Source organism: Protomyctophum parallelum, assembly GCF_964188405.1.
Source record: "Protomyctophum parallelum genome assembly, chromosome: 2".
NCBI classification, from domain to species: domain Eukaryota; kingdom Metazoa; phylum Chordata; class Actinopteri; order Myctophiformes; family Myctophidae; genus Protomyctophum; species Protomyctophum parallelum.
Window position 1 is genome coordinate 49,766,842 of NC_139699.1, and position 22,157 is coordinate 49,788,998.

The following is a 22,157-nucleotide window of genomic DNA, read 5'->3' on the forward strand; positions in this document are numbered from 1 at the left end:
CACGCAGTATAATGATTCATAGAATAGACTTGAATGACAGTATAAAACCATACCTAACTGAGGACTGGACTTATTAGACTAGTAGGGGCAGGGCAGAGGAAAAACATGCAAAGTATTGTTTATACTTGACACAATTACAAGGCAAGGGTTACAGTATATTATTTAATTTCTTATAGATACAATTCCATTCACCATTTGTGGCAACAGATATTCACAGCAGGTGAATTATTATTGCAATATTATTATGAATGGTATAATACATTATATATAAAATAGTGTATAGTGTATGTCATGTATACACACCATAGATATGATCATGACATGCCTCATCTGTTTCATTTGGTCATTAGTAATCTATATGTTTGATGAATCAATCGTGAATCAATCGTGTATTTGTTTTTCCTCACGATTTTGTAACCCATTTTTCACCCCTGTGTCAATTATCTAATGTGATCCTGGGCTCTACACACCCTCTGCCAACCTGGGGAGAGCAACGGACTTGAACTCATGCTTACTCCCCTGAGTGTCCAAGTTGCTCCTTTACACCTGACAGGGGGGGAGTTTCCCTGGTTGGACGTAACACGTGGAAGGAACACGTTATTCCAACCAGTTCCTTTCCCCTTCATCAGGCTGGCCAGGGCGAGGCAGTTTAGAGACCAGGATTACTGCAGGATTTTTTGTGAGGGTACCTACCCTAGGGGACACGGGGAGAACATGCAAACTCCACACAGAAAGGCCCTTTCGCCAACCCCACCTCGGGTATGGGCACTGATGGAGGAGAGAACACGCCGCCAGTACCCACAGCGTCCCCAGCGGGAATGGAACCCAGGACCTTCTAGCTGTGAGGCAACAGCACTACCGACTGTGCCACTGTGCCCCCAAGAATTGGACATACTGTATCGTTTCTTTTCTTGCTTTTTTTTTCCTGGTCCAAAAGTACTGTACTGTACCCACTGAAGCCCTAGTATAATGGATACGGCAAAGGGACATGCTTACCGATCACCAGTATCCGTAAAATGCTACTGATGACAAACACAAAGTCCCTGAATCCATCTAACTCTGACAAAACCTCCTGCAGAGAGAGAGAGAGAGAGAGAGAGAGAGAGAGAGAGAGAGAGAGAGAGAGAGAGAGAGAATTGTGTCTTCACAATTTGAACTTTCTGCAGGCGTCTGTGAGTTTAAGGTTGATAGTTTACTTTACCAAAGTATTCCTTGGCAATGTGGCAGCTTGTTCATTTTCATAAATAATTTAATGGAAGATGGAAAATTACAGCAAGGTTTCGTCCATAAAATGACACAGCCTGCAAAGAAACAATTAACTTTAGTCGGAGGTCTTTTTTTATGACGTTTATTTACTCTGCTGCAGAACTCAAAACTAATACGTGGAAGTTGGAACCATATCGGTATAGAAACGCTTTAACATTTTCCACTCACCCCTCTTTTTCTAGCAACACAATGGCCCAAACAAACCTCTGTTCCCCATGTTCAATGAGCTCATGTCAAAAATAACATTCTAAAAGTTCCCAAATGAATTGTGCAGAATTAATTTGGGTGCATTTGTCCGGGCGTGTTGACATGCCCTATACCTGCATGCTGTTGGCGGCTTGCACTGGGTTTTCCCACCAGCAGAGCGAAACGAGGATTGAGGCGAAAATTCCAACTCCAACGTAAATGAAACAGTCAGTCTTCTGATTGTCCACAAAGGAGTCCACACGGACATAGTAGTCCACTGCAAGGAGGCAGTAACCTGGTTGGATGATTGGTTGGTTGGTTGGTTGGTTAGTTAGTTAGTTAGTTAGTTAGTTAGTTAGTTAGTTAGTTAGTTAGTTAGTTAGTTAGTTTGCACAATACCGTTAGCGTAGCACTTCATAATAACTATACACTACTAAGCATTAGTAAATACTTAATTATCATCATCATTATCATGAATTCATCATTAGTAAAGCTTTGAGAATCTTTAGACAAGCACATTATCAAACTACTCGTCTTACAGCCAACACATCGCCTACAACAACAAGTATACCAGCAGGTAAACGTTACCAATTAGTACGAGGACGAGCGAGCATACGGGAAACACTATTTTCCACGTTTCTCTCTGGAGTCTGAATACTATTTGTAGTACAGAAGACATGATGCAGACTCCCCCGGTGATGAAGAGATTAGTCAACACATCAAACTGAGGCATAACGATGAGAACCAGGATGGAGGTTCCCAGAGAGACCAGGCACTCAATTGCACAAATCTGGAAGATAATGTATATTATTGTTAAAAAGTATAGTAAGTTATCTGTTTAGTTTTGGAGCTAAACAAGCTGTACAGTATGTGGCGAACACTTACACTTCCCAGGGTTTTAATGTTGGGCTGTACAAAACTCTTGAAGGCACACCTCCACAGTGACTTGAGGAACACCAGGAAGTTGGGGCAGACGAGGCAAAACACCAGCATCAGCATGTAGAACTGTTTATCTTTTGAGGAGCGCATGGAATAGTCACTGGACAGTGTAGACAGCACCAATAGTGAGCCCTGATTGGAAAGACATTTAGAACATTAAGCATGTTTTAGTTAACCAATAAGGTCCTTTTTACATCCCATGGGCTGAAACTCTTTGGTCATGTTGTTCAATAATGTTTTGGAATGTAAAACAAAGTAATTGAGTCTGACACGTCTGCTATGGGAAATAGGAAGGCATTGTGCCGTGACTTAATGTGTTTCTGAACCGGTTATAATCTTGGAGTATTGAATGCTTTGTCATCATTGTTGTAATGATGATATCCACTCATTCTAACAAGGAAGTTGGACAACAAATCAGCTTTGATTGGACACAGACAGGGAAGAAAACTGACAGACGCATCTACAAAACTACAACAATCCGAGTATCTCTGACGAACTCTCGTCTCTCTGAAAAGCATTCCCTCTTTGTGGTGTTTTATGTTGCTTTATCTCTCCCTCTTCCGGTTTTATTTTCTCTCACTCTCTGTCTTTCCCCTTCTCAGAAACTGAGACCGAGTACAACAGACACAGAAACAGCTGGATAGAGAAAGGGTTGGTACGAAGTGATAAAATGACGCTGCCCTACCATAACTAACAATAATACAGAGTGCATGTTGCCAAAGGGAAGGTCAGCATATTAGTGAGAGATATGGTTGCTTACATGACTTTCATAAACACAACTAGGAAAATGTGCTCCTCTGCGAACAGGTCACTGTTTACTACAGGTTTACTACCGGGCCACTGGTAGTAAAAGTCAATCGTAGCCAATCAGGATGGAATATGAAAAATCTGATCCGTCTTGATCACATGACCATAGAGACGTGTACTGATTTGCGTGACGTTTCGACAAAATCTGTAGGAGTAATATCAAATGTGTTTTTTCTAAAATCGGCCTCCTGGTGGCGCTATAACAGGCCGATGTGATGCCATTTGGGGCAGGGTTTCAGCTCTGGCCTACAGGGCAGAACACGGACACAACAACGTCTGGGCCTAGCAAAGATAATTAGACATGGACTGTTTGACAAAAAAAATGTTTTAGCTAACTTAACTTAACTTTCTGCTTCGAAAGATTATGGCTCATCATGAACACTAGATGATATAATTTATTACAGGGCAACATCTGCACAGTTATGATGTTATTATGATACAGTAATCAAGTTGATACTACCCTCACTGTAACAACTTTGAACTTTGAAGTGAGAAGGATGTATAGGGACATATCTAGACAGACAGATGCATACATACTGAACATTATACATAATGAGTAGTAGTACATTAGTAATTTTTACCTTAGCTACAACTGCACTGGTCCAGACAGCCAACCCAACTATTGCAGCTACCAGATACTGGGCCAGTTGGAAACACCTTCTCTTCTGCTCTTTCTCAGCTCCTATGGGGTTCAACTGGAACGGGTCCCATGTATCTCTGATAGGTATAGACACACACACACACACACACACACACACACACACACACACACACACACACACACACACACACACACAACTGTGACATTCTGGGCAGATGCCAGATATGTTTAAAATAACAATGTTATGGTATCGATGCGGTCTTGCAGATATCGATGTTTTAGCTTGTTGTTTATTTATTTGATGAGGCCTTCATGATCACACTTTATTTGAATGAGCACAAATTCTCGCCTTACAGCTGTACATAAAGATATCTCATCTTATTTTCCACTGTGGCAGTCAACAAGGCAAATATGGGCCAATACTGATTTATGGTCTGTATCGTTACACCCCTATTGCTATTTGAACCGTATCAGAACAATGACCAACACATCAATAGATTGCACAATGCATGCACATTAGCCTGTTGTTTAGTTAGCAGTCTTAGACACATAATATGTGTAAATCGGTGTAGGCCTATATTATAGGCCTACACTGATTTATTGCAGAGTAACATCTGCACATAGTTATGATGTTATGAGACATCAAGATGATGGGATGGTGACTGCAGTATTATCAGCTAGGCTAGGGCGTGGAGCAGAATGTGAGATCTTTGAGATGTAGGCCTATACGTAACGTGTGTCACTCAAAGAACACGCACACATAAAAACAGATGCCTATAATAATAATACAAAATATGTAATAGCCAACCGAAAGGACGGCAGCACATTTTATCATAATTATGACATATCACATGCAAAGGTCTTCATTTGCGTCTGAATGTGGACCATATAGTCACATGTAGAAGTCATTTATTTTTATTTAAGATTTTTGACTAAATGTCACCCCCACTGGTCCCCTTGGAAAATGGCACCATACTAGTTCCCTTTAATTAGGCCACACTGCCACAGCTGTGTGGCAAGAGAAACAGATTTTCGTTCAACTGCTCCCTCTGTCGCGCACACACACACACACACACACGCACACGCACACGCACACGCGCGCGCGCGCGCTGCTGCACACGCACGCACCCCACACAGTGCAGATTGAATGATTTGGTTATTTGACCTTGGAACCTGCACTTGTTTGTTTTTAAACATTTATAGTTTGTCTGGAGCTTGTTCTTAATTCTTAAGTCCTGCCATAATCAACCGGGTCAATTCTTCAAGAGTCATCGATCAACATCAACAAACAGTGAGTAAAACAAGACAGCCCAAGCCTTGTGTGAGCATGTTGAACCGTATTCTCTGCCCTGTAGGTGTAGAAAGACAGAGAAAGGCCCTGTACTGTAGTGTCAAAGCCCTATGCAAGTTGAACACTACGTGGTTGTTGATCCGGCCAGGGAGGATCAAGTGTTGAAGCGTAGGGCTTTGACACTGCATTAAGTTGAAAACAGTGTGCCCCTGCCAATCAGCAACACCTGCTGCTTGACTAGGGATGCATTTTATATACCCTGGCAACCTGGCCATGAACATGCCCTGCAAAGTTGTGACGTCGTCAAATGAGTACTAAAACAGGACACCCTCAGGAGCTTTATCAGTCAGTTTACACAAGATTTCCCCACTTGACTTCAGACTTCACCACTTGCACTCACGCATGCACATTTCCCAAGAAGTGGTAGTGTTCCACTCCGGCCGAAGGAGTCTGCAGTTTTCCCCCACCCACCCCTGTTTCCCCTCACTGTATATGTTTCTTTTCCCTTTTTACCTCCTATGATGATTTCTTTTTGACTATAGTTGTGTATATTCGTACGTCTCTAAATGTTTTGATGAATTGAAAATGGTGGGCCCTATTGTAAACAAGTGTAATGCTTTATGGTGTCGTCCACTCACTGTTAACAGTTTTTGTATTGAGTTGTACTTGAAATGTACTGTAATTCTGCAAACTGTTAATACATCAATCAATCAATCAATCAATCAATGCACAGTGTCATGCTCAATGGCACATGCCACGGATCAGTGCATGTGCCTAGGTACTGGCTGACTTCATAAGCGATTGTTTCACCCCGCTCTAAAAATAATGTACTTTCCGGACCTACTTTTATCATCTGTAGCTCTTCTGAAATTACTTTTTGGATACGATACTATGAAATAGGTTTTCACCACTGCTTTTGGAGTGCTCGCCCCACCTCATCTCTGAGATTACAGCGGAGGGTGAGATTCCAGACGGGGCTATTGAGAACTGAGTATAGGATTTAAGTAGATAACATAGCCCTAACACGAACCCCTCCCTCCTACACCTACAGTATCTATCCCACCCATCCCTAATTATCAAGAGAGTAATTACAGTGATTGACGTACATTCGCCCTTGGTGGTAGTTTGGGTGACTATGCCCTTCCTTATTGGTCTGCCAATGTGATGTTTCATGTTTGACTTTGATATTACCATAGCAACTATCCAATAATACTGCCCTGCAGTTATTAAGCTAGCACTCTACAAGCTCCTGAACCCTAGCCAGGTTACAGTGCAGTCAGATTTCACCCCACTGGACGATTTCACTATATATCATCACAGCGGAATTTGCATCTCTTTTTTGTTTTTGTTTTTTTAACATATATTATTGATTTTTCTTTACAACAAAGCAGTTATTCACATATACCCCCCCCCCCAAAACACACATGAGGCAACACAAACACTAAACATCAGGATATGTCCATGAATACAAAGCAATCAAGTATCACCCTACAGCTGACTACTCCAATTAACCACTAGAAATGTGCATCTCCTAAATTGTGCAGTCCACACTTCACACCCACACGCAGATAGATCTATGTTGCTTATTTGTTATCCTGTTTATTCTTAAGTTACTGTAATAACTTAATTACCCTGTTGATGGGAGGCTTGTGTAAACTATGGTAGCTCAAAGAAGCATACATTTGCACGCTTGGCAGACTGACCGTGTGAGTTAGCCTAGCTGTTGCGTGAGTAGCGCTGCTACACTCTTGAGAATAATGTCATTCTCAACCAAACCATTTTCAACATGCAATTATGTTTTGTTGATAAATGTCAATTTATTTATTTTTTGGATTTCTGTCCGTTTTTGACATGTTGTGATTTTTTTGCCAAATGTTCACCTATTATGACATACCAAGAATACTGATGTATTCATCAGTTCATGCAATTAAGTATTAGTTAGCCTATACTTTTAAGCGCTTATTGTTGTTATTCTTTTTTATAGAAACAGCAGACCATTTACAATTTAGCTTGTACAGTATAGATGTCCTTCGATGTACAGTTGTACAATAGTGTGCTGCATGGCTACTTCGGAGTACACAATTTGTGGTTTTACATTACTAGAGGTTTGGGCCGCTACATCACTCCACTGATCCAATATGCCCATCTCCGTATCTGTGTATCTCTGTATCTGTTCATTTCCCCTCTGTAAATGTAATTTTGACCCACACAGTTGCTCTTTTTGACAGAGGTAGCCTTCTGAATCTTCATTAGTTATTGCATAACACACTCCCTCCTGTCTGGTCACGGTGACATAGACTTTGGTACTTTGTTCCGCATTCCACATTTTCCATATTCAGTTTCACTTTAACATTCTGGGAAAACTGTGATCATCATTATGCTTAGTTGCTTACCTAAGCTTGATTCTAGGGTTCCTATGGGAGTGACTTGGCCATGTTCCTCTAACGACATGTACAGCGATATATTTTACTATTTTACTATTTTACTTACTGTTTTAAAACTGCATACTTTAATGTGATTTCTACAAACAGTTTGTGAATACCACATTGAACCCCATTTGCACTTGACATGAGAAACTGTCCTACAGTAGATATGGACCTTTCTAATGTCATACTGTAAGTGCGCATTGCGTTTTGTCACTATGATTGTTGTTCCTGCGATCAGGGCATGGTTGTAAAACAGAGCTTAATTGCACTCATCTGACCTCCCCTGAATTAATAACAGTGAAATGAAAAATGTCTCCTGGGTGCGGCGGGGAGTGATAAAAGGAGCAGCAGTGTGATAACTGATATAACAAACAAATTAAAAACAAAACAGATGGAGGACATTCTTAACCAGCAACCATATATACCACTTTGTAGGACAAATAACAGAAATAGACCATGTACAAGTTCAGCATGACTTGTAGATTAGCTATTTTGAATTGTTAACCGCTTAACCTCTATATGCTTGTAGATCTTCAGTTTTTTAGATGAAAGTTTGCCTATTTTGAATAGCCAGAATTGGGATGCTATAGTGTTGGTGTATAGATGCTATAGTGGTTTAATTGTGATATCAACATCAACAATATAAATATCAAACATATCAGACAGTCTACATTTCCCAAAAGGAAGGATGTATTTCATTCAGCCTGACCAGAGGGATATATGCCCCAAACATAACCCGTCCTTACCATCAAAAGGAGTGGCAGTTTGACACATTCAGTAGAACTCGTGATCTTTTGCGGCCAGATGAAATTTCCTGGGGTTTATTAGGACTATAGTAAATAATTAAAAAATAAATCGCTATAAAATGTTGTAAAGAAATACATATTTAGCCCCATGCTCGAATGCCCCCACCCCTGTCAAAAACAGCTAAAATCCCTAAAACGAAAGAAAGCAGCAAATGAAAAAAAATAACACTCATCTTTTACTTTCTCTAATAACAACCTAAAACATGAACCTTGGTTGAAAAAAACTAAAGTTGTCTTTTAAGTAAAAGTATCAATACTGCATCACACTGCAAATACTCTGAAAATGTCCGGAATTCAAAATGTTACTTAAAAGTAAAAGTACAAAGGTTTTGGCATCAAAATGTAGCCTACTTAATGTACCTAAATTAAAATTAATCCATTAACGTTTTCAAATGGATACAAATCTTTGGAAAATAGCAGATCTACAAGCTCACAATGTGTCGCATTGTGGCGCATTGTGAGCTTATAGACTGGCTATTTTCAAATAGCTGAAATGTATATAGGGCTGAATGGTTAATGTATGTTTTGTAATAATGATAAAAATCTACAAAGTAACTAAATGACTAAAGTTTTCAAAAAAAATTAGTGGAGTAGAAGTATACAATGTATGCAAATTGGAAATACTCAAAGTAAAGTACAAATAACTCAATATTGTACTTAAGTTAAATGTACATAGTTTCTTTACACCACAGCAGACAGTCTACATTTCCCAAAAGGAAGAGGATGTATTTCCTTCAGCCTGACCAGAAGGGCCTTACTTATCCTTATACTTATAGGAATTATACTTACTCAAGAAGTTGTCGCTATTGCATTTGTCGTTGCCTGAGGTCGAGGGCAAGGATGATTGTGCCTTTTACTAAAGTTACACAGGTAAAGCATCAGCTTATAAAGTCTAGTTGGTGAAAAACCATTGTTGTGTGGTCATTCATTCAATCAGAAAATGCTTTCGCATTCAATCAAGCTATTGCTTACGCATACAGGAAGGTCTCAATACGAGTGCTGAAACTGCTATAACAGCCGAAATTAATGCTAATTGGAATAGGTAACCTTAAACCTTTGTCTCCTCTCTATAATAGACTGACAAAATGAGAGCCAACCCTTGATGTAAACATCATTTTCCCTATCTTTATACTCCTTTGGTGCCATAGAGAGCATTTGCAACTTCCAGCAATAACAGACACATAATCTGGGTAGAAATGATTTAATTATAAGTAGGCTACTCTCATTACTGTAAAAGAGTAGCCTTTTCATTTATTTGTTCAAGTAATACTTTTTACTTTTGGTAAAGCAGTTTTTTTGACAAACTTTGGGGAAGCAATCTGGTTGGCAAACTTGGCATTGGTTAGGTCATACTGAAATGGTTATGGTTAGGATATTGTGGCCATTTCACAGTTGACATAAATTATGTAACTCAGTAACTGTTGGTTTAAGTGACAGTATCTACTTGGTTAGGATATTTTAGTGCTCTTACCGGTAGTTTCCAACCCCCAATGACTTTGAGTACTTGTACTTTAAATATTATATAAATCTTGAGATATTAAGGAACAATATAACAATATAAGAAACAAATTGAATGTTTAAGAGTTCTTACCTGTGTCTCGTCTCTCTCTTTCTCCCTCGCTCCTTCAGTTCCTCCATGTTGTTCTGTTACTCCACTGTACAATATTAATGTACTGTAGCACTTAACCAGACAAGGGAAGTTAGTCAACTTTTGCTGTCTTTGCAAAAAAAGAAAACCAAACCAATAGAACCAAACAAAACAAAAGACAAACGCACGCAACAACATATCACTTCATTGTTCTCAGTGTTGAGCCATGTACTGTAGAAACAATAATGTATCAATACGTACCGTATGGTAAAGTGGTTGTGATGAAGCTTGAGGCTTTGCGTAAGATGTTGGCCTCAGTTGAACTCCCACGATTACGATTATTCCTGTATCCCGACTAGAATGAAATCCTCTAAGAGGGGAAATGCATGTTGTGAAAAGTTGTCAAAAGGAAGTCCAGTTTCACCGACTGAAATGTCTCCATCTGTCTATGCTTACTGGAGCATGGAAGGACAACTGTACACTGTTCACCACGATGTGTGTGTGTGTGTGTGTGTGTGTGTGTGTGTGTGTGTGTGTGTGTGTGTGTGTGTGTGTGTGTGTGTGTGTGTGTGTGTGTGTGTGTGTGTGTGTGTGTGTGTGTGTGTGTGTTTCAGGTGTAAGGCAGCATTGCGTGACAGCAAGGCTTAGGTGTGTGTGTGTGTGTGTGCGCGTGCGTGTGTGGTGCGTGTGACCAATCAAAGTTTGTCAGTGGTCAGAGATATCGAAGTCTCCTGGTTTTACAAGTGGCAATAAAAAAGGTCCAAGGATCATTCCTCAACTCCTCACCCCCGCACCACGCCTGTTGATGCTTCCACACAAGAACACACACTACTTTATGATGGTGGCATAAGTGTTGAGATTGTCTCAACCCCCCTATTTATTTACCCAGGGGGGTAACTAAGCTATAGGGTGCTTATTTTCAGTCATGCTCTCCTCTCTGTATAGACTATGTGGTTCTTGTACTGCTTTTTCTAGCCCCAGCAGTCCTTTGACCCTCTAGAGAAGCTGGTCATAGAGTATCTGTCGGGGAGGTAGACGGTGGGCTGACATACGGATCACATGCAGCCTGCAGCATGCGGATTGTATTGTTATTTCATGTTAAGTTTTGATCCAGCACACCCAGCCTATAGCAGGAAAAGATGTGCGTGCCTTTGGCCACTTTGTGACACCTTTTTCGTTGTTGCCATGGGAATGAGGGGATGTATGTGTTGTTGTGAACCTGTGATTAATGTTTCATGCCAGTCTATGTTATAAGAGCCGGATTCTCCAGACATTCCCCACCAGTCACAAGAGAGACATGCAGCAATAATACATGCCATAACCTCTTCCCGCACTCTCTGGGAACATGGCCTCGGGTAGGCCAAGCTGAAGGGCTAGTATGGGTGGTGATGTCACTGCACGTGACCCTGTGGGCTGGGGCGGCACCTGGCTGTCAGCAGGGAGTGTTGGGTGGCACTGCAGGGAGGAGTGGAATGAAGGCACTACGTCCTCCCGCTGGGGGCTCCTCACTGGCGGTGAGTCAGTATAGGATACATCAGCAGTGACAACACGCATGGGGTCAAAAACAAACAAACAAAAAGGGAGTCCTATTGGACTCTCCAAAATCGGGATTGCAGACCCAAATATCTGGCATCGCTTGGGCTTATATTTAGACTGCACGCTGAATGACACCGTCAGCTATTATCGATACAGAATCCTGACAGACAGCCCCAACCTGCTGTCTCCACTGTGGTCATGCACGAAGATGCAGATTTGGACTGTATAAGGAGAGCGAGCACAGATCCTCTGAAGCTAGTTCTGGCTGGCTGACATCCAGGTTGAGAAGTGCATCATCAGATTCTGATAATGTATGAGCTCAGTGACGGTGGACCTGACCCTGGCATTGCCATGGCAGGAGTGCCAAATATGTCACAGTCTGACTGTCTGCCCGACTGCGCCAACCCAGGTTCAAAGTCAGGTTGAAGTTGAATACAACAATGCGGGCCCTTTGTCTAAGACCAATTTCTTCCTCGGGAGACAAATAATAAAGAACCTTGAACATTGAACCCGTTCAAATGGTCCACAGTATAGCAACAGGCATTCTCAGGCTGGCTCTGCCTTCCTGTTCTTGACCAGGCACTTGAATTATAGGCAACATAAGTCTAAGTGTTAGTCTAGTTTTAGTCGACTAAATATCATAAGATTTTAGTTGACCACGCCTACAGTTGATTTAGTCGATTAAAATGTATGTATAAAATGTATTTTAGTCGGGCCTTGATGCCGTCGTAATGGTTGATTTTACTGCTGAAAATAGCAGATATACAAGCCGCGGCGCGTTGTGAGCTTGTAGATCTGCTATTTTCAGCATGCAACCAAGTGTAAAATTACTTATACTGAATCTCTTGTCCACTAGTCCTTTCTAACATTTTAGTTTAGTTTTTGTTGACAAAATCGACAGTATATTTAAGTCATAGTTTTAGTTAGTTAGTTAGTTCGTTTTAGTTAGTTTTTATGTAGTTTTCGTCAGTGAAAAAAGGTAGTCGACGTACATTTTGTCATAGTTTTAGTCAATGAAAACAACACTGTTATACCAGTTCGACCCAGGGCTCCCCCAGAGTTACAGTGTCGAAGTGTACTGTAATGTACAATCTACGTAAAATGCCTTCGATAAAGGGGCTATGTAAATGCACCATTTAACATTTAACTGAGAAGATATTTGTGCCTACCAGCAATAGACCCAATGTGTGTGTTTCTGTAGAAAGCTCCTACATTAATTATTAATGATTAATATATCACACATTATAATTCAGAATGGCCGCATCATGCTGCACATTATTCACTGCACTGGTTTAATCATGTGATGTCCCTGCACAGGGTGTAGTGCACATGCATAACCACTAGGTGTCTATATAGGGCTTTGGTTTCACTTGACTCCACAAGCTCTCTCTCTCTCTCTCTCTCTGTGTGTGTGTGGTTTTAATAGTTTGTGATTCTTCATTATAGTTTAGTTTTAGTTTGTTTTGCCCATTATTTTTCCTAATTCAGTTAGTTTTAGTGTGCGTGTGCGTGCATGTGTGTGTAATCTAAACTACTAATTTGGGAGTCCATTTTCTTGCTAAACCAAGACCTATACATCAATTGGGAAGCAAGAAAAAAAAAATAGTTTGTTGGCAAGAGCTTTGGACTCAAATAAAAATGCTGGCTAACGTTTTCCATTCAGCTCAGAGTTACAGCTTGTGTTAATGTTTAAATAAATATAAAAAAGATAAATACCCTTTTTATTCATTCAACTGCATTTCTATGCTGTGGATTTTTATATAGGTGTTTTGTTTGTATATGCTTTATGTAGCATAGTGGTTCTACAACAAGCCAGTGCATGCATTATGTGGTTTCAGAATACCCCTTGTATTTGTATACTTACAGAGTACCTGTATAAACAGTACCCAGTGCTGTACACATCCCCACTTGCACAAACGTGATGCTCAGCCAATTGGTGAAGCAGACCGGTCGGGTTGGCCTATCAAGGAAGCTGATGCCTACACCCACCCCCCCCTCCTCCCCCCACCACAGATCCGCGGACAGACAGATATTTGTAGTGTTTCGGTTCTCAGAAATGGCGAACAACGGAAAATAACTACATATAGCCTAAATACAAATACATAGCCTACTCGGTTTGAATTTGCATCATGTCTACTATATATTACGCATCCAAGCAATAGCTCATTCAAATCAACATCTTATATTTCATTTTTATTTGTGTTGACAAATGTTGGGCACGTGGATATTTTATTTGAGGTTTGACACTATTGTAATTGATTTCACATGAAAAACAAGGCATTCTATTCATACGCATGCTTTGGTCCAAGGAGTTTGAGCGGACAATCCGGACATGGACATCCATAAACATTCACGGACAAAGAAAGATTGATGCGTAACATCAGACGTGCAATCAAAAAGCTGTGTAAATGCCCATATGTACAAAATGTGAGCGGAAACAAGTTTTGTTTAGTTGTGTTTAATTAAGCAGGAACAGTTCAATTCAGAAAGCATTGATAAATAGCTGTAAAATATTATTTTGTTGATATATTCTACAGTTTGCCTAAGCTCTGTCTGGACACAAGTTGTGGATAAAAGATTGGTAGTCAAAGCAAAAGAAGTGAGGTGTTCTGTTCATTGTATGTTTCACTGCTGGTCAAGAAGGCTGAGAATTAATTGAAGGATTGATGTATAACAGACATGAATCTGACGTAAATATCTTGATGAATTTATACTTCACACAAACTATCACAACATCGTTGCACGTGTAGGTTGATGCTCCCTTTTAGCTCGCTCTGCATTCGTTAACTTGCTGCTCCTCTGCTCATCCACTGGTGGTGGTTTTACTTTATTGCAGAGGTCTCCTCCAACAGGGCTGTACGGGACTCATATCTGATCCGGGACCAGCTGACAATAGAAGGCCTGGTCCAAGTGGGCGACTTATCACTACAGTATGTGCACACACACACACACACACACACACACACACACACACACACACACACACACACACACACTAGAGTCTAATTCCATTGTAATGGTCTACTCTACATGGTATATGCTATAAAGTTAATAATAATAAAACGTGAAAAGATCAGTCAATACACATGCACTCACATGCATGAACACGATCAGATGCACACACACTGATGAAGACAGCCACCGGTAACATGATTGTGTGTGTGTGTGTGTGTGTGTGTGTGTGTGTGTGTGTGTGTGTGTGTGTGTGTGTGTGTGTGTGTGTGTGTGTGTGTGTGTGTGTGTGTGTGTGTGTGTGTGTGTGTGTGTGTGTGTGTGTGTGTGTGTGTGTGTGTGTGTGTGTGCGCACATACCTGGTACGATACAGGGTCAAATACTGTTCCGCTTCTGCATCGGGCAGAGGGTAGTCCCACATCTGAATGTCAGTTATTTGGCCTTCAAAGTCTTTGATGGCCAATGACTGTTCACCATCCCATGTGTACTATTGTGAGAAAGATAAGAGGGGGGTGGAGGCCACACATATTGCTTAAATTGTATTCATATTGAGTCCATAACATAGAATCCAAATGGCTGCTGTGCTGTGTGTATTATGGTCCACTCCACTGTGTCCAAGGAGGGAGAGAGAGACTACTATACAAAATAAATGAAATCTCTATGCGTGTGTTCCGCAACAGTCCAAACGACAGACTTCGCAGATGGCTGCCTTGCTTGGTGTCAAGTCTGTGGTTGTCCAGAACCATATAGGCGTGTGTGTGTGTGTGTGTGTGTGTTTGTGTGTGTGGCGCTCCATCGGTGACACGTCAAACCTTGACGTGTGACACGTCAAACCTTGACGTGTCAAACCTTGACGTGTCACATGGACGCGTGGATTTTGTATTGCTCTGCACTGCACCGTCTGAACTTATGTGTGTGTGTGTGTGTGTGTGTGTGTGTGTGTGTGTGTGTGTGTGTGTGTGTGTGTGTGAACGTCCTTACTCACATCTGTTGGTAGTCTCTTCCTCACACTGGCAGTTATTCCCTTAAACACCTGGGCCACGCCCCTCTTTGTATCCACGACAACACATACACTAGTCCACAGCTTGGTGGAGGACACATTGTCCCAGAATGCCCGAAAGGACGGGAAATTCAAGCTGTGCTGGACGGTTGATTTCTGATATGCCAATAGGTAGCCACTATTACTAGTACCCTCAAGCTTTAACCTGCAGGGAGAAAATATTTTCTTTTCATAATAATAATACAATATAACCAGGTCATCGGTCAATTGACGATATTCAGACCTCTGCCATCTTGCCAGCAAGGTGCTAACTAGGTGCAACTTCCCATAGAAAGCCCATTCATCCAAACAGAAAAGTCCAATCTAAAACACTTTTTGTTTTTTTATGAAACAAGTTTTTGTTTCATAAAAATCCACGTCATGTTATGAGCTACTTCCTGTCAATAAATTCTGTGCAGGTTATTTTTTCAAAAGTCTCAGAGTTTGGGAGTGCTCGTTGGATATCACTCAGTCAACAGACCTGCGTACCACCTGTTTTGAATTTGCACATAATGCAGGAGGCAGCAGGAGGTTGCTTTACTAAAAACTCAAAAAATAACGAGATAACACCTGCAAGGAATTTCTTGACAGGAAGTAGCTTATAACATGTCTATGTGGATTTTTATGAAACAAACACTTTGCAGATAGAGGATAATTAAAGCTTTTTGCACAGCTGCAATGTTGGTGAGTTTGAGTTTGATTAATACAATCAGATGGTACTTTTCTGTTTGGATGAATAGGCTGTCTATGGGACGTTGCACCTTGCTGGCACCTTGCTGGCAAGTTGGCAGCGGTCTGATTATCGTCAATAGGAGACTCAGTAGGAAACTCTTTGAGTCAGAATCCACCGGTCAACAATGTATTTATTGTCTTAGGCCTCTTTTAGACGGCGACGATCTCCATATAACACGTCAAAGTCCCGTTGCGTTCTCATTTTTTCTTACCCTTTACACGAGAACGCACACGTTATGATATGATGTGCTATTATGCTATACTGTCGCTAGGTGGCGATAACGGGCTGCCAAATAGACAGGTCACCCACGTACAAGAAGAAGAAGCCCTTCAAAGCAGCGCAACACTGCTCTGGGCGCGCCACGGGATGGTATATATTTTATAATACATTAGGCTACATAAACGCTGCTGCCGCGGCTGCCGTCTATCACAAGGCTTTTTATTTACATCATGGTTTTACATTCAACATCGCTGATGAGCATCACTTTGTAGGCGAGGAGGGAGGCTTGTTCAGGAACTCCATTATATCATAATGATATGGCTCTGCATCAATGTAATAAACATATGCGCTGTGAGCCAACGTGAGCCATGATGTCATAAGTTTTGCGGATTCACCGTTTTGCCTGTTTATATGGAGACCATAGGAAACGGCGTTCTTAAAGATTTCCACTCTGGGAGGTGGTTTCACTTCGTTGCGTTTTCACCTCCTGAGAACACGGTTCTCGTCTAAATGACAGCAGCAAACGATACTTTATTTTGACGTTTTATATGAACACCATCCTCGTGTAAATAGCACCTTAGTCTAGTAGGCTACAACAAACAACCTAAAAAATGTCAATGAATTCAAGGCTTCATGGGGTGTGTACATTAATTGATAGGTTTTTCTTTTCTCCTCTCCTCTTCTCATTTCCTACAAGCTTCCTTGGTGGGAGGGACTAAGATGCAAGGAAGGGACACAAGTGTAGTTAATGAGGATTTCATTTACGGACCAGAGACGCCGAGTGTATCTTTCTGTTATGTAGGCTGGGGCCGGGCATTGGAGTTCCAATCAAGGTGCATTAGGAGCACCTGGACAGTAACCTTGCGTCAACATGCAGGCTTTCCACCTCGGAGGAAACTGATTATGCGTTTGGTATTTCAGAATGTGTTATTCGCCCAATGTTTCCTTATCGTCTGCTTTGTGTGTCATCTCACAATCTGACGTACATCTACAACCCTAGTATAGCTAAATAAGTAGGCCTACTCACTGATTATCTACCGTGCGGGAGCTTGGACTCAGGGTGAATATGGTTTGTTTCTTTCCATCTGATATGTAGCGCAGACACACGGACACACCATGGCTAGTGATACTAGTGTAGGGAGAGCCGAGGGGGCCCTTAAAAGTGACTGTATCTGTTGGGGATAGAGTGAACATTTTCCCACGCAGGTCGCCGACAGTTGGCGGAGGAGCCACAGGAGGAGCTGGAAGAAGAAGAAGAAAGCCAGAAACATTGAGTGAATCACGATTATCTGTTGACTATCCTCGGAAAAATATATAATCCATAATTAACATTCTAGTGTTAAACTGTACTCATTCTGACATATGGCAGGTGAAGAAAATGTCTGTTCTGTTCTGTACATATATGTTGCTCACTGTCACAACTACTGAATATACAGTATGTTACACAACATTGTGGAAGCTAAATAAGTTAAATAATCTGTTACAGGGACAACACACACAAATGCGCGCGCGCACACACACGCACGCATTACTGCAAATTTCAATGTGTCAATACAAGATTGTGCTACACTCACACGTTCATTTAAAAATATCTCATCAACAATCTGATCTATACTTGAACTGTACAGTAATTAGTTGTACCCTAACCCTAATTAGTTTTGTGTGAAAGTGATAGGCCTAGAGAAGGACTTGAGTTGCAACTAACAATTGCATTACTTTGTTTTAATTGTGTCATAGCAATCTCATGGTGAGAGTGGGTGTCTATTTTTTAACAGTATAGCCTACGTGTTGTGTGTACGCCTACCTGTAGGTTTCGCAGTATTAGTCATTTGAAGAAGATTCAAAAGCATGACAGCTAGGACCTCAAATAAAAACACAGCACCCTTCATCTTTGCTAAACCTTTTCAGTTGTTTATCTCTGTATTAGCTCTGTCTGTCTGCCAGGGTGTTTGCTGTACTCATCCCCGAACGGTGGTTCATATAAAACGTCACATGCTCATTTATTTGAACAACGGTCTCTCTCTGATCGACTGAATAGTGACCTTTGTTCACAGAGATTTCCTGTGCTCACGCTGATTGGACGGTCGGGAGAACCAATAAAATTGAATGCTGCCCTCAGAAGGCATTATAATGAATATAAGTCACATCTCCGCCTGGCACGGGCGTGTGTGTGTGTGTGTGTGTGTAATTAATATAATAATAATTAATGCCCATACATATTTGCAAATGTTTGCGTTGGTGATGAAGACATCTTAATTGTCAAAACATTGGCAATCAAAATAATTGAAATGAAAGGTTACGCAAAGTTGCCTTGAGATCATGAGATGGACCCCAAAACCTCTTAACTCCATTGGACCCTCAAACTGCCTGCTAAAACAGCTAACTCCACCACCTCTCCCCCTCTCATGCATGTAATTGACAATGTATAAAGTCACAACACCAACATTGATGAGGCAGTATTGCTTTGTTTTCAAAATATAAGGTTTTCTTCATTTCCTGAAAAATGAACATTTTGGAGTTAGGTAGTTTCTTCCCGACAGCAGACATAGATAGATACCGTATGCAAAGTCCAATAAGAGAGCATAGTAGATAAACAAACGCATGCAACATTCAAATAGGTAGAATATGCCAAACACTCAATGTAGCTCCATTTACTTACTTTACTAATTATCCTCGTCCCGGATGGGGCATATAAGGCAAGCCTGGTTCCGGCCAGACTCATAGCGAGGACTCACTGACGCCTCTTCCCCGGGTCAATTATGTTTTTTAAGGGCCTTGCAAACGTGAAACGAGGAACGCAGGCATTGTTGCCTGGATCAACACAGGTCTGTTGAAGAGCGCAACAACGCTAGCGTAAAGAAAAAGCTAAACAGAATCCAGTTCTGGTGAGTCGCGGGCGTGTGCACGTAACGAGCATGCGTGCAACAAATTAACTGGACCGCACTCACGTAAATACGCTTGCGTTGTCGTACCGCGACTTCTCCGAGCAAAAACGCAGGTCTCCCCGTTATCGCTCCCCGTTTGCAAGGCCCTTTAGTCTTACTAGAATTACTAAACGTTTCTAAATCTTATATTTAGATTTAGTCTGGCTTAATCTAGTCACCTCATGAGGTTACTGGAGGTCAACTGTTTAATATGTGATTACCATTAGTGTCAATATCAGAATATAAATGGTTCTTTGTGTTTATGCTATTATCTTGTAATGTAAACCATATCTTGTAAAGAAGTCATAGCTTTCCTTGAATCCTTTGAGATTTTGAGAATCTATGATTTATTTATTTTTTTCTCTCCTCTATTACAAACCATCGCTATATCCGTGGCGTAAACGTCTTTAAATAAAAACTTTTTGAAAAGTCTATGAGGAAAATGAACGGGAATTATTTTCCGGGTCTCTCGAGGGGGTGGGACTGCGACGCTCTATTATACAGTAGCACCATCACAGGAGTGCACAGTCGTGTAACTAGATGTCAGTGGACCCGACGCAGGCTGATCAGCGAGTGCCCCTGATAGAGTGCCTCTAGGCCCCCATGCAGTCGCGCTAGTAACGCCCCTGGGTGTGCTGGAAGATCGGCATCAAGCTCAATGCCAAGAAAACAAAGGTAATGACAGTCAACACAGAGGACAAAACCATTGCCACTACAGACGGGACGGTGCTCGAGCGAGTCGAGTACTTAAAGTACATTGGGGCCTGGACTGCCTCAACTGAACAGGATCTGAAGGTTCGGAGAGCACTTGCCTGGAAAGCCTTGCACGGGATGAGGAGAGTGTGGAAATCAGATATGGAAGAACCTGATGTTGGATAGGAAATTGTGGAGGGCAGCGATCCAGGAATCCCGAGTTGGTGTTGGCTATAGACCTCACTCTCGCAGCAACAACAACAACAAATAGCACCACCAGGAGGCCAATTTTTGCGAATTTTCTCCAAATATCACACAAATTGGTGCACATTATCTCTATAGTCGACAGAAATGAAATATTTTATACTTTATACTTAGTTGTACTGTGGTGTCGCGCGCCAAAGTTAGACGATCTACAAGCTCACAACTGTCAGCATACTGTCAGCTCTCACAACATAATTAAGCATAATAAAGAAATGAAGGATGGGGTTGAGGGAGGGAATGAATGAGACATCCAGGCTGAAAGTTGAATCCCGCCTTCCAAGCTGTTGGCTGTGTGTGTAATATAATATGTGCCTGACTGTATAATTAGGCAGCAGTAATGGGAAGATGAGTGTTAAACCGTGAAATACTGGCACATATCTGGCCATTCCTTAATAACTTAATACCATCATACAGTATATCAACCTTAATGCTTGAGCTAAACTATTAAGCCCTAATCCATACATAATTTGGTGATAATATAATACTAGAATACTAGGGTTGGGCCGCTATAGTATTTGGCCCTGATCAAGCCATTGCTGCTGCATGTGCAGTTTGAAGTTGGTCGGTCCCATAATAATAATAATAAACTTTATTTATATAGCACCTTTCATGTCATAAAATGCAACTCAAAGTGCTTTACAGGGCAGAAGATAAAAACACAAACGTAAAGTAACAATTAAGCAAGCAAAAATACAGTGGCCTTAGACAATAAAAAACAATAGCAAAGAGTATAAAACGACAATAAAGCAATAGAAAAAAACAACAGTAAAACAGGCAAGGTGGGTCTTGAGCTGTGCTTTAAATATGGCTGGATCTGTGGCTCTGGACAATGTCTGTCAGTCCTTTTATGACCATATATGAAGATCGCTGATGTCATCAGTATATGCCCATTTATGGCATATGCCCTTTTGCGCTCAGCTGCAGCTTTGCCGTCCAGGTCCTCAACACCCAGAGGGCCGGGTACGGTGCCGCCGTCGTTCACAACGTCAACTCCACGTCCGACAGTCGTCTGGCCAGAATGGGATACACCTGGGAGGTCAGCGTGTGGTCGAAGGTTGTCATCGGCTAGATCGTCACCTTCTTCTTCGTATTAGGCAACGGCACCGTAGAGTGCTTAGCCGCTCACTGCTTTAGCCCGAACACTGTTTTAGCCCAGTAGAGTCACCAGTCACCACTAGGGCTAGCCCTGTTCTGGGCTTTGGTGTCGGGACAAATCTTCGTCCTGGCACCGTTCCTGGTCATCTTTGTGCTCTTCAGATGCCACCTGGCGCTGTGAGCGGACGCCCGGACCGCCAGGGAGCTGCGGAAGAAACAATGTCGGTACAAGACGGACGACGTGCACACACAAAAATGGCTGGGTTAAAATAACCCATATTGGGTTATTTTTAACCCCCCTCCTGGGTTACAAAGGGTCCTATTCAACCCCTGGGTTATTTTGACGCAACAAAATGGGTTATTAATTTTGGCCCATAACTTGGGTTATAACTTGGGTTATAAAAATAACCCATTCAGAGGGTCAACATAACCCAACTTCCAAGTTACTTTGACCCATAACTTGGGTTATGAATGAAGCATTATTGGTTCAATCAATCAGTCAATCATTAAATAAATAAATCAATTTATCAATCAATCAATCAATCAATTCCAACAATAAGGTTACTCTCAGAAAAATAACCCAGAAATCTTATAACCCATGAATTGGGTCCCTATATCCCAGGAAATGGATGTGGCTGGGATGGGTTACATAAATATGTGTTTTTAAAGTGTTTTTACTGTGTATAGTTGCCTGCAAGAGGCATGAAAACTCTTTGTTGGAGCAACCATCAACAACAAACCCTTTCCAACAGATACTATACATATGAATGGAAAAAGGGGAGAGAGACTGAC

The 22,157-nt window shown here is 41.4% G+C and overlaps 1 protein-coding gene across 1 annotated transcript in view; it reads right to left on the reverse strand.

Annotated features, from left to right (window-relative positions):
- The window catches only part of chs1 (chitin synthase 1), a gene marked incomplete at both ends in the record, with an annotated part of 33,476 nt that extends 23,516 nt beyond the window's left edge, over positions 1 to 9,960 (reverse strand). Inside the window, 6 exons of the mRNA XM_083759337.1 lie at positions 997 to 1,072; positions 1,587 to 1,747; positions 2,041 to 2,242; positions 2,338 to 2,523; positions 3,780 to 3,915; positions 9,914 to 9,960. Of these exons, the coding sequence (XP_083615463.1) occupies positions 997 to 1,072; positions 1,587 to 1,747; positions 2,041 to 2,242; positions 2,338 to 2,523; positions 3,780 to 3,915; positions 9,914 to 9,960 (808 nt within the window). The remainder of the gene's footprint in view (positions 1 to 996; positions 1,073 to 1,586; positions 1,748 to 2,040; positions 2,243 to 2,337; positions 2,524 to 3,779; positions 3,916 to 9,913) is intronic.
- Between the last annotated feature and the right edge of the window lie 12,197 nt (positions 9,961 to 22,157).